The sequence below is a fragment of the Lithobates pipiens genome, unplaced genomic scaffold (assembly GCF_037356315.1).
Source record: "Lithobates pipiens isolate NorthernLeopardFrog02 unplaced genomic scaffold, aLitPip1_a1.2 Scaffold_8, whole genome shotgun sequence".
In the NCBI taxonomy this organism is placed as follows: Eukaryota; Metazoa; Chordata; class Amphibia; order Anura; family Ranidae; genus Lithobates; species Lithobates pipiens.
In genome coordinates this window covers 305,467,116-305,483,361 of record NW_027507903.1, presented here as the reverse complement: position 1 = coordinate 305,483,361, position 16,246 = coordinate 305,467,116, and the positions used below count along the sequence as shown (strand labels likewise).

Here is a 16,246-nt window from a genome sequence, read left to right as displayed (position 1 = left end):
AAGTAATACCTGTGGGAATGAACGTTTAGCTGCGGCTTTGCTGTGTCACATAAATACAGAAAAAATTAAAGAATATACTACTAAGCCGCGCTTAACTTATGCAAACAACTGATTGTGCACAAAAAAATAAACTGAAAACACAGTATGATAACCATATAGAAATTAGTGAACATGTGTGCATAGTGTAAAGCACATATAGAAAACTTTAAACATAAAAATTGACCCTTACAACATAAATTTCCATTAGGTGGGCCTCTATCGGCATATAAGAAAAACAAAACAAAAACACTCAATATTTAAGCAGTGAGTCCGTATATATAAACCACAAACACGATTATTATAAAATGTGAAATGAAGAACACTATGCACACATGTTCACTAATTTCTATATGGTTATCATACTATGTTTTCAGTTTATTTTTTTGTGCACAATCAGTTGTTTGCATAACTTAAGCGCGGCTTAGTAGTATATTCTTTTATTAAAGAAGGACCTAGAGAGAGCAGACACTAGCAGGATGAACAGATATTTATTAAAAAACCTGCACAGCTACATTTGCAAGACAGAAAGAGAATACTTAACATATGTTTAACCACTTTCATACTGGGCACCTTTACCCCCTTCCTGCCCCGGCCAGATTTCCACACTGTCACACGCATTTTTTTTTGTAACAAAGGACTTTGTCACCAGCATTTTTGTTCTTTCCAAAAAATGTTTTTTATAAGGTGTGTGTTTTTTACTTTTCATTTTTTTTAAATGAGTAATTAAGGGTACTATATATTCCTTGCTCATTCACTTGGGGGTTGGGGGTAGTATCTGGGACCCCTTTATTTTAAAAGGGGCCTCCAAACTATGGTAAGCCCTGCCAAATCCCCCCACAACCAGCAGGCTAGTGTTGTGTGGAGAAGGCCTTTGTTCCGACAAAGTGCTTTGGCATGTCATTTATAGGCTCCCATTTCTTTTTAAATGTCACTTTTGCTCTAGTAGATCATACAATGATGGCCCTTCACAGGGAAGTTTAAGGCATCCCCAAGCATATTAGTTAAAGAAATTATGTATTTTTAGTATAACATGTTAAACCTTATTAAAAAGAGCTTGTCCTGGCTTATAGCATCTCCAAAGCATGTTATTTCAAGGGATTTCTAGATTTTCATTTTAAGCCCTTTTAAAAGAGTTGCTCCCTGCTGAAAATGTTTGCATTGGTACATGTCCCTCCCTGGCAGTGCCCAGTTTTCCATGCCCTTTTGAGAACCCCTTGCCTATTACACTTAAAAATGGAGAGAAATTATTTTTGATTGACTTTAATGGAATTTACAGTTTAAAATTAACAGATTTTTGGACATGTTCTTTGTGGATCTTAGCCTAGCAGATTTGCTAATGACTAGTTGTAATATGTTTGTGTAATGCTATCCACTCCAGAGAATACTTTATAGATTGAAGAAGAATGCTCGGTGCTTGATTTCTCACTTTAAATTATTTTGTGATGCCTGAGGGGTTTGTTTTATTTACCTGAAAACTTGTTTTATTTACCCGAAACTTCTGTGGACCCTGAAGGTGAATTTTAATGGGCTGATATACTAGGAATATTCTAAAAATCCATGTGAGTAAAGGTTCAGCAGTCAAGCAGAAAGTAGGTTGATTTGTGGTTGGAAGATCGCCTACTGGATTACAAACTTCAATCAAGGGCAGGGTCTGTTTTCAGCTTACTGCTGTGCATAAAGCACCACAGATCATGTAGTCTCTATGTAAATGGAAAACACATATCACTGGCAGTGTCCAAGATAGTACCCTCACAAACACTATAGTGAATGTGGTACGTTTAAGAAATACCTAAATCCCTTTATCCGTAAACATGCTGTTAAGTTATTATTTTATGTAAGTAGTGTATGATGCTAAACAAATAAAGCTACATTTCAGATCTCCGATCACTTACAGCAGAATAAAAAATGTAGATACTGTATCTTTCATATATTTGAATGTTTGAAGTAAACAAATTTGCTTCAGTTCACTCCCCTATACCTCACCTAGCTTCAAATAACATCAAGTACACATAGTAAAAGAATAAAGCAAGGAAATAATTTATAATATGAACATCGGTTTATTATAAGTTTATTATGCTCGTAGTAATCAATATTTTGCAATTTTTAAAGAATATGATGCTGTGTAATAACTCTCGGATCTGTTGATTTCGTTTTAAAACTGGTACCTGAAAGATGAAATTACGTTTATTATAAAGTTGATAGTGCAGTATAATATAACAGTAAAAAAACATGATTAGATTTACTTAATTAAAAGTAAAATAAACCAATTACTCACATTGAGAACATCAGTCTTTATCCCAAAACAGGAATTGGCAAAAGTCCACCAGATTTTCCTCCTTGATCTTTACCACCACCCTAAAGCAATCATCATAACACATGTTGGTATATATAAAACCTTTCATAGTGTGTGTGTATATATATATATATATATATATATATATATATATATATATATATATATATATATATATATATATATATATATATATATATATATAAATATAGAAAATAAAGATTTACTATGGTATGAGGAACATCAAGAAAATGCTGATTATGCCTATGTTCAACATGTAACCTGAAAAATCAAAAATTTGTCTTGAATTCCTCCTGAACAGTAGTAGTGTACTTCCTCTCTCTAGGCACCCGTGTGCCTGCATCTTTATAGCTGTATATACAGTATGTAGTGTGAGACATTGTGCCTCTGACTGCTAGTCTGAGGAGATCTGAAGTGGGATCTGGTGAGGTCACTGTGCTTCTCACAGTCCTCCTTGATGGAGCTGCATCAAGATCTTCCTGCTTTTTAAGCCTGGTACACACTATCCATTTGTTTTCATTCAACCCAGGGGGCTGAATGAAAAAAAACTGAAGAGCTCAGAAAGAGACGCTGTACTAACAATCCAATGTTAATACATCAATCTCCCCCGCTGAGCTATTGTGTTCTGACAAGGGGAAGTCCCCCCCCCCCCAGAGCACTCCGGTCAAACCTCCCAGCCATTGGCTAAGATCGCTGATTGGTTGCCGATCTGCAGATCTTTTTCAGACATGCCCCTTCGACAGAAGCAGGCATACAATATTATCCAGTTTCTATTGAACCGGCCGATGCCCCCCAATATTCAGCCCATGTGTACGACCCTTTACATTTTGTGGCTCTGTGCTTCTTCCATATTCCCCTACCAGTCAGCAAATCACCACTCAACAGGAATGCAGTAAAAACAGGGCATGGCATGTCAGTTATTGTGTAAAACCAGCTGTGGGGACCTACAGGAATATTGATTGCAAGTCATCTGCCCCATATTTGCCTTTTTTGCACAAAGATTTCACAATTTAAGACATCTTTAAATGCAATAATTCAAAACATTGATCAGTTACTCTTACCAGTGCCTTCACCAGATTTCCAAGAGGTTCATCCTGCAAAAATGATTAAAAACAAATTATTCACTATGCAGAGTACACAATAGATAATATAACAAAAAAACTATAATATGTTTTATTTATAGATAATTGTTCTAACTCTACTCTGTCCCCCAAACTCAGTATACTTTATATCCTACCAGCAAGCTGCATAGGAGGCCATTCACTGTAGTAAGAATTTGCAGTTCATCCTAGAAAACAGATAAGGTCATTAGAGAAGTTCTCTATTGCTTTTGTTTTATGAAAAACATTCCTTTCATATACTGTATCTTTGTACAGAACTACTTACCAATAATTTAAAAATTTCATAGACAAGCTGCTTGGCCACTTCACCAACTTGGTCACCAACTTTTTCCTAAAAAATCAACGACAACATTTGACTTTGACTGAAAATATAAATAGAATTCTAAATAGCTGCACCTACAGTTTTTTGAACCTTCCATCACTAAATTTCCAATTTTTTTTCAGAATAACATTGCTTTTTCATATATTGTACACATTTGATTTACCAGGAATTCTTCTAGGCTCAGGATTTGATCAACTGTGCATCCTGCATCTTTCTGTAAAGATAGAGAACAACGAATTATTAATGTAAAGTGTATTTCTTTATTAGTCAGAGTCATCCATTGGCTATCTGTGCCTCCATGCCCATGGGCTAATTGTGCCTCCAGAACCACAGAGCACAATACAACTTAGGATGAGTCATTTATTCTAAAGAACATGGCTGGTTCCAGTTTGCTGGGCTTCATCAGTGCAGAGTATGGACTTTCGTGAATGTTGAGAGCCAACAAAATTGTTGGGGATCTAAACATTTGGTTCCTTTCCCCAAACATCAATTAGATAACTGTAGTGAAGCTGGCCATAAATCTACCAGAATCTAGCTGGTTCAACAGGGACAAACTGAATTTCAATTAGTGGGTGGCTGTCTCTTTTCGATAGAAGGCAATTGTTTCACCAATCAGCTGCAGCCACTGATCATTGTATTCTAACAGCTCTGGGTGAATACAATGTTCCACTGAGAGGAAGGGGGGATTACTCATCTACTTCACTTATGAGAATGGAGTAATCTCTGTGTTGAAAAATGAAAAAAAAACTAACCATTTATAGCCAGCTTAAGTTACTCTTCCCCAAACTTAGACCATTAGACTTAGACTAAATTTAGTTTCACCAGTCATGGCATTTCCACAGCTCCACCAGACAGCACAGCCATTCTGGAAACCTGATTTTTTTTAACAGTTAAGCAACACTTACAGATCCTGTGAGTAGACAGTGGAATCTGAAGAAGCACACTGAAGAGTTCACCTCTCTGTCAATATGCTCCATCCTGCTATCAGAATTCCTTTTTCACTGCAACATAACTGACTAGCTTCTAATGCTGCTTCTTCCACTGCCGATCTGAGTACAGAGACTACAAAAGGCTGATATCGGATCAAAATGATGTACTAACACATCTTACAGTGAAAAAGATACATTTAAGGATGTAAGACAAGTTTGTGTTTTTATATCTGCCGGGAGATTAGCTTTATGCAAGCCCTACTGTGGGCTACTAGAACTACTAGATCTGCACTAGACATGAGCTTTTCCTTTAAAGGAGATCACAGGTGTGCAGAACAAACTGCACTCCTGTGATCTACTGATATATTGATATAATATTTGAAGAAGCTCCTAACTTAAAGATAATAGATTCATACACAGGTTTGATAACGCTGTGTAAAACTTTAGGACCCATAGACAAGAGAAGGCAACCTGATGCTTGGAATTAACCCACTCTCCAGTAGATCCCCCTATTGACATACAGTACACACATGCACAATTCTTTGCTAATGTGGTAAACAATATCCAAGCATACAAACTGTTCCAATCTAGCACACAGTGTTACTTTTGTTGAGGTCTTTTATGTTTTCTTTTAAATTTTAAACTGAAAAATGTAACTGTTTTTATACCTATTAATACATAGCTGCCTTATTGTTGGCTGCAGTACATTTATGATATAAAATATAAATTGCAATCATTGAAACTGATCACGCATTATTAACTATTATGTAAGTGATAAATATAAGGCAACCAAAAATGTAGGTGATTCAACATGCTTACAAATGTAATGCAATAGTGTATGAAAACATATTGAAAAAATTTGTAAAATGCGTTACCAAAGTCTCATGCAGTTCTACTAAGAAGTCCATGAACAGCTTGTGATTATTTTCTTTCTGTGACAAAAAAGAAAAATAAGTGTTTTACTACATATTAGCTTGTATAAAGAGCATTTTTAGATAGAGGCATTAGGTCTAAATTTCATTATAGCAACATAATGGAAAATCCAAACAAACATACCTGTCCTTGCTTGTACAAACAGAGCAATTTCCTTAGTGTTTCAAGACTGTTTTTCAGATCAGTCTGTAAATGAAAAAATGTTGAAATCATATACCCTTATTATAATATATAATATTATATAATATATAATATAAGATTGCAAGATGAGCTTCAGTCTCCCCCCAAAAAATGTAGTCATCAACTACAAATATTGTTGACCTTCAATATAAGGACACCTACCTGTCCAGGTCCTTGCTTGAGGGCATTCTTCACTGGGTTTATGGTCCCTACCCTAGTGCTGGAATCTTAACTAAGGGAAACTGGCTGTGGAGCCTTACAGCTTCACAGCAGCCTTCACATTGCCCATGCACAAACCTTGTGAATGGTCCCGCAATCCTCTGGGATCTGTGATTTGAAGTGGTAAAGTGATGTGCTAAGAGGAAGGAGGGAAAACTCCTGATTGGATAGCCGCAGGGATCCAGGTGAAAGGTGGAGCAGGTACCCATCAAAACCATGTAACTAGTAACTGCTGCGTCAAATGGTAAAGAGTAGGGGTGGAGGAAGCAAACTAGCAGAACTTTCACTTTTGAGTGAAGTCCTACTTTAACCACTTTGAGACTAGGCCTATTTTTCAAACTTAACTTAACTTTCTGTCACACTGTATTAGCGCAGCAGTCTTACAAGCGCACTTTTTTTGAAAAAGATACATGTTATTGAATTAAAAATCTTAAAAATCTCCATATGCGATGTTTACAAAATTCCACATGTTGCATGTGAGTTCGGTGGGACATAGAGCGTTAAAAAATATTTGTTTTTTCTTATTTATTTTACTTTTTATTTTTACACTGTTCTTTAAAAGAAAACAATTGTAGCACTTTTATTCCTATTACAAGGAATGTAAACATTCCTTGTAATAAAAAAAAAGCATGACAGGACCTCCTAAATATGAGATCTGGTGTCAAAAAGACCTCAGATCTCATACTTACACTACAATGCAATTAAAAATAAAAATAAAAAAAAGTTGTTTGGAAAAAAAAAGTTCCTTTAAGAGCTATGGGCGGAAGTGACGTTTTGATGTCATTTCCGCCCTGCAATTGTATCGAGCCAAGCCAGGGCCATCTTCCCCTCACTCATCTCCATGGCAAGCAGGGGAGAGGACGCAATCACCTCCGCCGCTGCCAGTGGCTCTGGTAATCGGCGGAGGGCACCAGAGACCTGCGGGAAGGGAGGCCCTCTCCTGCCACCGATAAAAGTGATCTTGCGGCGAATCCACTTCAAAGTGCCGCTGTATAATGACGGCGGGTGGTCCATAAGTGGTTAAGTATCATGTTTATATATAAATAGGGCTACTATAAATATTCTAAATATAGATTCTTCTTCCCAAGGACAGTACACTGTCACATGAACATGAACATGAAAGAAAAAAGATTTACTATGAGTTTAGGAAGGAGTACTTTAAAGTAAGAGTGCTAAGCTGTGTCTTTCTTTACCACCTAAGGTAGTAATAACAAAAACAGCATTGGAATTCAACAAAGGCCTAAATATATTTCTTATCACCATTAATACAGTGTTTAGAGTTTTAACTACCAAAGGCTAAGATAGCAATAGTTTGATTCAGGGACATATGCTTATTAGGAAAGGGAGGGGCGGGTATTGAAAAGATTTTTTCAAGTGGCACCTTAGTGAAAAGGCTAAGTGACCAAGAACCCAATTAAGAATGCACCTAAAGGATGGCTAAACCCAATAAAAAATGTACCAGCCCTTAAAATGTGGTGACTGCATGCATTTTCTTTTTTCAGGTAAGAACATTTTCAGCAAGTGCAGAAAATACCTATTGATTTTGCCAGAAATGCAGTCCTTGTCACTTCTTGCGATATGAACTGAATGCATATCAGCCTTCTGTAAACTACTAATCTCTTCATCCCCCATGTAATGGAGCTGGAAAAAGGCAGACATGCTGGAAGTACAGCCGTTGATATTTACCATTGTAAATATCCAATTCAATGTATCAAAATGCACCATCCATTTTTCTAGAGTGGATTTCCATGAAGATATACATCCTTACCTAGGAACTAAAATATACCACTAGTTCCTTTTCTTGCCCTCTAGGCTACATTTAAGAAAAAATGTGTCTAAAGGTATACCTGAATTAACTTCAGTAGGCAATCTTTGGGGATGGTAGGTAGATCTTTCTTGGGCCCAGGTGCTGCATAAAGAGATACATTTATTAAAGTTTATTACAAATAGCACATCAATGATGATTAGGAATAGAAATATGTTTGAGCAAAGTTAAAAAAAAAAATGAAACAACAAAAATGATAATTATCTATGTTTGTTGTTTGAGGTAAGGTGTCACTGCTAGGAGATAGGATACATCTATTACTGAGTGATTTTGCACTTTTAAAAATGATTTATCTTGTGCATCTTCACCTTGGTTATGAACCTGGCCAAACCTGTTGTTGGAAGGTGAAACAGAAGCAGCTCACTGTAAAGGTCATCACTGTTCCATTGCCTTCTATTAGCAAGGTCCACACACGTTACCTTGACAGTCATGGACAATGCAGCATACTCCTCCTTCCTCTTCCTGCTGTATTATTATTTTTTTTATATAAAGACAAACATATATTTTTAGGGTTTTTGTTTTAATTAATGTATACTGTAAATGGATTAAATATGAGTTTGTATCTCTTCCTGAAGTTCCACATTAGGTGCTGAGCAGAAAGACATTAAAGTAATATATGCATAGCCTAAACTTTTTTTCCTTAGCTTGCATAGAATTGGGAACGATTAAAACACCTGTAAGTTTAGTTTTTTATGTATTAACAAGATATTCTTCAATTTCCTGTCCTGAAAATGCAACAGAATATGAAAGGGAATCTCTACCAAATGAGGGTTACTCTCCTATTGTCACTGGAGGCAGTGGAGAGTTGTTCCCACCGAAGGGTTTCCCTGCCCCTTTTCTTTTGGTGGCAACTGTGACATTTTGGCTGTTCCATAATTCTTTGTCTCAAAGACAATCATCACGAGGACAAAAGGTGAGGCTGAAATCTACCCTAATCCAGCCAGGAAACATACAGAAATAAGATATTGATAAGGGTTCTATTTCTCACCCTCTATATACCTAAAATGAGTAATAAAACTTGGCTTAACATTTTGTCCTTTTGTTGAAACTCACTTAATTTTCAGCATATTGAATTGTGTTGCAAAGGGACATATGTTTAAATGAGCAGCATTTTTCCTTGTGGCTTGGCCCTATGATGTGTACTGGCCTCATTAGGGGAGACACTTTATTTAAGATCTTTAGAGAACTGATTTTTACATGCTTGCAAAGTAGATATCATTTTATTTCCAAAGGTAGCGTACCATCTCCCTGCCTCTTTTGATCAATTTAGTTCATTTATGAATTTATTTTGTTACGATCTTGAGATGCTAGATGCTTTTTATAATCTCAATGCTAAAATGCTTTACTATAACATACCACAATCTCAGCATACATAGGATTATAACATATACAGATGCATCCACTTACCGGCCTCATGTCCTCCAAGGGCAGTAAAGCCATTAAGGCTAGAAGCTGCACAAGTAAACATAAATATGAAGGTTATACATTGACAAATCAAACATTAATAAAGACATGACCTACCAATATACAGTATATTGTTTCTTTGAAAAGACATCTAGGCAGCTAATTAGTCATCGCACTACATTATTACCATTTATTTGACAGATTTTAGCTAATACTCAAATCTAAATGAATACTACATTACAAAAAAGTGACTGAAAAAGAAAATAAACTTACCAAAGCAGTAGGTTACTGCTACAAATAGAAATGCAACTGCAGTCTTCATGATGGCTGACAATAAATTTTTCAGACCAAAGATGATAGATAGATGGAGAAAATGTCATAGATCAGTGACCACTTACCACTGTATTTATACCCTACAAAACAGATCTGTCATCACCTTATGAGGTGTCATTGCTTCATGACATTTAATATGATCTTATTGTCAACAAGGATTGTGAAATGTCCTCAAATCTCAAACTTTTGCAATTGTTCTTAGGTTACATATTATTTCGAAATAAAGACACAAGTTATATTAATTTTCAACTTCTGATCCCTCAAACATGGTTGGGAGTTGGATTTCATACACCTAGGATGAAGTATATTTTTTAGAATTTTAACAAAGTAAATGAACATTGCAAAATGTCAAGAAGCTATACATCTGAAATGTAATTAGAAAAAACTTGAACTTTCATTTAATTTGATGCTTCTATATATACATTATCTCACAAAAGTGAGTATATCCCTCGCATTTTTGTAAATATTTTATTTGTTTTCATGTGACAACACTGAAGAAATTACACTTTGCTACAATGTAAAGTAGTGAGTGTACAGCTTGTATAACAGTGTACATTTGCTGTCCCCTTACAATGACTCAATGTCCAGCCATTAATGTCTAAACCGCTGACAACAAAAGTGAGTACACGCCTAAGTGAAAATGTCCAAACTGGGCCCAAAGTGTCAATATTTTGTGTGGCCACCATTATTTTCCAGCAATGCCTTAACCCTCTTGGGGTTCACCAGAGCTTCAGGTTGCCACTGCTCGATAGGGTTTAGGTCTGGAGACATGCTTGGCCAGTCCATCACCTTTGCCTTGCTAAAGAAGCCGAAGGTAATGTTCATCTTGGAGGTGTGTTTGGGGTCATTATCATGTTGGAATACGGCCCCAGGAGGGGATCATGTTCGGCTTCAGTATGTCACAGTACATGTTGGCATTCATGGTTCCCTCAATGAACTGTAGTTCTCCAGTGCCGGCAGCACTCATGCAGCCCCTGACCATGACACACCCACCACCATGCTTGACTGTAGGCAAGACACACTTGTTTTTGTACTCCTCACCTGGTTGCCGCCACCCATCTGAACCAATTAAGTTTATCTTGGTCTCATCAGACCACAGGACATGGTTCCAGTAATCCATGTCCTTAGTCTGCCTGTCTTCAGCAAACTGTTTGCAGGCTTTCTTGTGCATCATCTTTAGAAGAGGATTCCTTCTGGGATGACAGCCATGCAGACCAATTTGATGCAGTGTGCGGTTTATGGTCTAAGTACTGCCAGGCTGACCCCCCACCCCATAAACCTCTGCAGCAATGCTGGCAGCACTCATATGTCTATTTCCCAAAGATAACCTCTGGATATGACGTTGAGTATGTGCACTCAACTTCTTTGGTCGACCATAGCTAGGCCGGTTTTGAGTGGAACTTGTCCTGGTAAACCATTGTATGGTCTTGGCCACTGTGCTGCAGCTCAGTTTCAGGGTCTTGTATTGTTGCTCTACATAAAGATGGCCTAGCCTATAACGTTTACATTCCTTGTAATAGGAATAAAAGTGATACTTTTTTCTAAAAGAACAGTGTAAAAAAAAGAAACAAATAAAAAAATAAGAAAAATATATTTTTTTTAAACGTGCCCTGTCCCGCCGACCTTGCGTGCAGAAGCAAACGCATATGTGAGTAGTGCCCGCATATGTTCAAACCACACATGTGAGGTATCACCATGATTGGTAGAGTGAGAGCAATAATTCTAGCCCTAGACCTCCTCTGTAACTCAAAACATGCAAGCTGTAAAAAAATGTAAACGTCGCCTATGGAGATTTTTAAGGGTAAATGTTTGTTGTCATTCCACAAGCGGGAACACTTTTGAAGTGTGACATGTTAGGTATCAATTTACTTAACATTATCTTTCACAAAATTCAAAAAAGGGCTAACTTTACTGTTGTCTTATATTTTAATTAAAAACAGTGTATTTTTTCCAAAAAAAGTGCGCTTGTAAGACCGCTGTGCAAATACGGTGTGACAGAAAGTATTGCAACGACCACCATTTTATTCTTTAGGGTGTTAGAAAAAAATGTATAATGTTTGGGGGTTATATAAACTTGCCATGGGGCCCCACACAGTAAGGGTCAAATACTTGTTAAGTGTAGGGGTAGATGAATAAAGCCCTATACACACTATAAGTTTTTCTGCTGAGTTTTTCCTTCAGTTTTACCAGAACCATATACAGTAATATGAGGTCAAACCTTAGGAGTTTCAATTTGTATGCAATCAGGCAGGCCCTTGCACTACACGGTTTTGGTAAATCTGAAGGAAAAACTGATAGTGTGTATGGGACTTAAGTCTTATTCCTTGCTTTGGGGCTCTCCTCTTCTTTCAATGCTCTGGGTTTTAGATGGCCCCTTACTATTCTAATTTACAATAAAAGAGTATTGGCCCTGCATTATGCTTGATGACATCAGCGTACCAGCTGCTGGATAGTACATCCTAGATAAAAGGCTTCAGGAAACCAGTCACACATATGGAGAAAGCCTGCCTGTGGGAGGAATAAGGTAATTATTATTATTACATATCCCTCTATTCCTACACTTAACAAATATTTAAGAAGAAAAAATTGGGGTTCTGAATCACATGCCCCCCTCCCTATTGGAACATTCATATAACCGCTCAACCCGCTCCACGGCATTAAACCTTCTCTCCAGTTAAATTCCATTTAAGTTCACATACCAAATCAACCGCACAACCCTCAAGACTGGAGTGACCCTCACCTAAAGCATTATAATGAAACCTGTTTCACACCCAGAAGGAATTAACACTGTGAACCCACTAACATATTATACCTACTCCCTACATGGAAGAAGAGCCAGCCTCCAGCCAACCAACTCCTGAGATACTGCCCAGTGACTACCAAACAACACCAAGATCTGCTGCATCTACAACATGTATTAGTGGTAAGATACTCTTTGCAGTGACAATAAGTCACCCCCCCCCCCCATTAATAATATCTGACTTTACCAAAACACTGCTCCATACCCTTTCTAGGCCTTATATGGGAACTGTGATACTCGATATGGACTTTCAAGTATAATCACGCCTAGATAACCCCCTTCTGTCCACCCACCCTCCCCCGAAACCCACCAGGAAAGCTTTTGCACCCAACTCCTAGATAGGATAAATAGATATATCAATATATCACCAACTACTAATGTCCAGTTACCTGTAATGTTAAATGCTTTTTTGTTTTTTGTACTTTCCCCTTTATATGATAAAGGTTGACCCCACCTTACTGACAAACCCAAATATGTAGTCTAAAATTCCTATGAGACAATCTTCCCTTGAAGCGAACAAACACGTCATTGAGCAATGTCCCCCCCAGCATCTCCAGTGCAAAATATATATGATACCCTCGCAAAACAAAGAAATCATTCGAAATTACACCCTTGGAACATGGCAACTCACAAACATTCGAGAGCGGAACACTCCCCCTAATGCATCCTCCACGTGGGATACATCCTGTAACAATAGGAGGCTAGTTCTCTACAGCTATATATGGCTATAAAAACTGGCGCGTACACACGACCAAACTTCCCGACGGACTAGGTCCAACAGTCTTCCTGACAGACTTTCGGCGGAGTTCCGACTGACTTTCCGAACGAACGGACTTGGCCACACTCAAGCACACCAAAGTCCGACATATTCTAATGTGATGAAGTACGACTGGACTAGCATACAGACGAACAGATTTTTCGGCCGTATTCGAGTCCGTCGGAAAGATTTAAAAAATTTGATATACCTCCAAACCAGACATTTTCTGCAGGGCATTGAATGAGACTCTGCAGTTTCTCGAGCATTTGAAAATCTCTGCTCCCAATCTGAGCCTCATCAGCACGTAATTTCTACCATTCACAACATGCTTTAGATATGACCCTTAACTCAGGGAAGATGTGCCCAAGCTGGGAAATGGATCTACAGTTAGAACTAACAGAAGAGCAATGGGAGCGAATATTTGCATTAGCATACAAAGGTTCACTCAATGTTTCGATCCAAGAAAATAACTACAAAACCCTGACACGATGGTACCGCACTCCGGTATTACTTAACAAATACTATCCTAACATTTCTGACACATGCTGGAGGTGCTCCAGACAACCGTGCTCTCTACTACACATTTTGTGGTCATGCCCCCTTTTACAAAACTTCTGGTCATAAGTCCATAAACTAACTATGCAAATCTCCACACATGCTCTGGAGCAGCCCCCTGCTCAATTCCTCCTCCATTGTTCCACTATAGCTGCTCATACTTACCGCAATTTCCTGGTAATACATTTAATTAACACTGCCAAAATGTGCATTCCAATACACTGGGGTTCATCTCATATCCCAGCCATCTCAGAATGGTTCAATCGCATCAATAGAATTGCAAAAATGGAAGATTAATCCATATAGCTAGAGATGCCCCATCAAAATTCGCACACACATGGGCATGCTGGATCCATTTCCGAACCACCGATAACTACACAACAATGATGGGTCACACACACAATGATGTCACAAACTAATGGGATACAATGAATGGAACTATGGAGTACCCAAGCTATACCCCTTAAACAGACACAGAGCCCCCCGCCCCTAAATAAGGGACGAGCACAGGGGGAAATAAGTTGAGGACCCAAACCATGAGCATACCAACAACATGAGCACCACATTCGCCCCTCCACATACAACAGTAGGTTGTCATATAGATAAAATACGGCTTCTGGTAGAGATCAAGGAGGCAGTTCCCCTGCCTGTCCTTACCCCTTCCCTATCCTCCCCCCTTTCCACCCTTCCCTGACCCTTACATTCATACAATACCTTAGCGTCACTCTCCAAAGTAAGTCCTAATATATAACACCACCAAGCTGCTTCTCATGAAACAATTCCTCAACGCAAGAGAACCACACTTAAATCTATACCCCACACAACCACATAATGAATTAACCAAACAGAAGAACCCATCTCCATTCCTATCGACACCATAAGTGGAAAGGGGTTCCCAAATACACAATGCGTCACCCATTAGGAACCCAACAGTATAGGAACTTTTTTCTTTCCTTTCCATTTTTTGCTTTTTTCATGTTTAAATTTAATAGTGATAAGTGGTTATTAGATATTAATACAGAGAATAATTCATGTTGAGCTTGTTATATATGCATACGTTTCATATCACAGATCTAATCCTAATACTGTTTTCACACATGTTTTGCTCACATGATGACAATGTAACCTGACTTTATTTTCTTCAATAAAAATGTATTGAAAAAAAAATATATATATTTTTAAATTTAACATCACGCCATATAGAACATTGGCCACAATTGATACTCAATCCATATAAAAACTGGAAAGGTGCTTGTGCATACAGTAAACCTACTAGTTTCGCAGAATCAAATTTCTTCTTCTGGGCAGCTCTAAATGCATTAAATTACAAAATATTGATTACTTGCTACCTGCAGCATCACAGAGAAAGGACAGACCGTCACCTGGTGATGATCAATGATTTCAGGGTCATTAATTTGTTCTGGGGGGCATTGAATCATATCCAAGGCCATGCGGTCATCAACCAATGATTATCCGAATATAGCAAAGATGACAGGCCTAATAGTGCATTGATCTAGGGTGAAAGTACCCCTCCAAGGAGAATCCTTTATGCTGTGCACTATTAGGCCTGTTATCTTTGCTATATTTGGATAATCATTAGTTGATGACCTCATGACCTTGAATGTGATCCAATGCCCACCAGACCAGATCAATGACCCATGTTGATGGGGACAAGGGCCTCGTCACCACCATCCTTGCCCAGTGGTTGTGGGGGTCTGTGGGCGGGGGGGGCTTATCAGAATCTGGAAGCCCCATTTAACAAGGGGACCCCCAGGTTCTGGCTCCCCTACGTGAATGGGTATACATTGTACCCCTACCCATTCACTAAAAAAAGTGTCAAAAATAGTAAAAATGACAGGAGAAACTTTGAGACAAGTCCTTTATTAAAAAAAAAAAAAAAACTCCACCTCCATGGGAGGCTCCTGCTTACTGCAGCTTCTTCGCGATGACAGCTATTATATAGCTGAGGGCCGGGCCACCTGGTGATGTAAAAGGAGGACCCCACCCTCTCTGATGCCACGTGATTTCAGAGGAAGGTGGTACCACCCGGATTCCGATAAGCCCCCTGCCCACAGACCCCCACAACCACCGGGCAAGGGTTGTGGGGATGAGACCCTTAACCCCAAAACATCCTTCCTAGGTTGAGGGCATGTGGCCTTGTATGGCTCAGAAAGGGAGGGCTCTCTATCATCTCCATTCTTTTCCTGCAGCCTGCCAGATTGCATGCTTGGATAAGGGTCTGGCTTGGATTTTGGGGGGACCCCTACAACATTTTTTATTAACTTTGGTGCAAGGTTCCCCTTAAAATCCATACCAGGCCTGAGACCCCCACACATTTTTTTTTTTTTTTTACTCAGGATTCAATGATGCAAAATAACATTTTTTAATAGTGTATAGAATTTAATACTTTGTGTTTAAATGTGACCATACAAGAAACTTAGAGTGCCACTCTAGGTGCCAAGTCAGAGAACTATCCGGTGACTCATTGCTGTCGTGTGCCGTTGTTCAAGAAGCT

General features: G+C 38.4%; 1 protein-coding gene across 1 annotated transcript; it reads right to left on the bottom strand.

Moving 5' to 3' along the window:
• Window positions 1-2,073: 2,073 nt before the first annotated feature.
• LOC143963101 (ranaspumin-like) lies at window positions 2,074-9,709 on the bottom strand. Its single transcript, XM_077472665.1, has 11 exons — window positions 9,560-9,709; window positions 9,290-9,334; window positions 7,905-7,966; window positions 5,782-5,844; window positions 5,601-5,657; window positions 3,960-4,010; window positions 3,740-3,805; window positions 3,591-3,641; window positions 3,415-3,447; window positions 2,315-2,394; window positions 2,074-2,204 (listed from the first exon to the last, which is right to left on the bottom strand). The coding sequence occupies exons 1-10, from the start codon at window positions 9,606-9,608 to the stop codon at window positions 2,332-2,334; spliced, it is 540 nt and encodes a 179-aa protein (XP_077328791.1). The 5' UTR covers window positions 9,609-9,709; the 3' UTR covers window positions 2,074-2,204; window positions 2,315-2,331.
• Between the last annotated feature and the right edge of the window lie 6,537 nt (window positions 9,710-16,246).

Excerpts from the sequence above, each read along its gene's own strand:
- LOC143963101 (XM_077472665.1), bottom strand. The coding sequence starts at position 9,608 with ATGAAGACTGCAGTTGCATTTCTATTTGTAGCAGTAACCTACTGCTTT. Across the intron at positions 4,011-5,600 it reads TAGAACTGCATGAGACTTTG|AAAGATGCAGGATGCACAGT; the intron begins GTAACGCATTTT and ends CTATCTTTACAG. Across the intron at positions 3,642-3,739 it reads ATGAAATTTTTAAATTATTG|GATGAACTGCAAATTCTTAC; the intron begins GTAAGTAGTTCT and ends TCTGTTTTCTAG.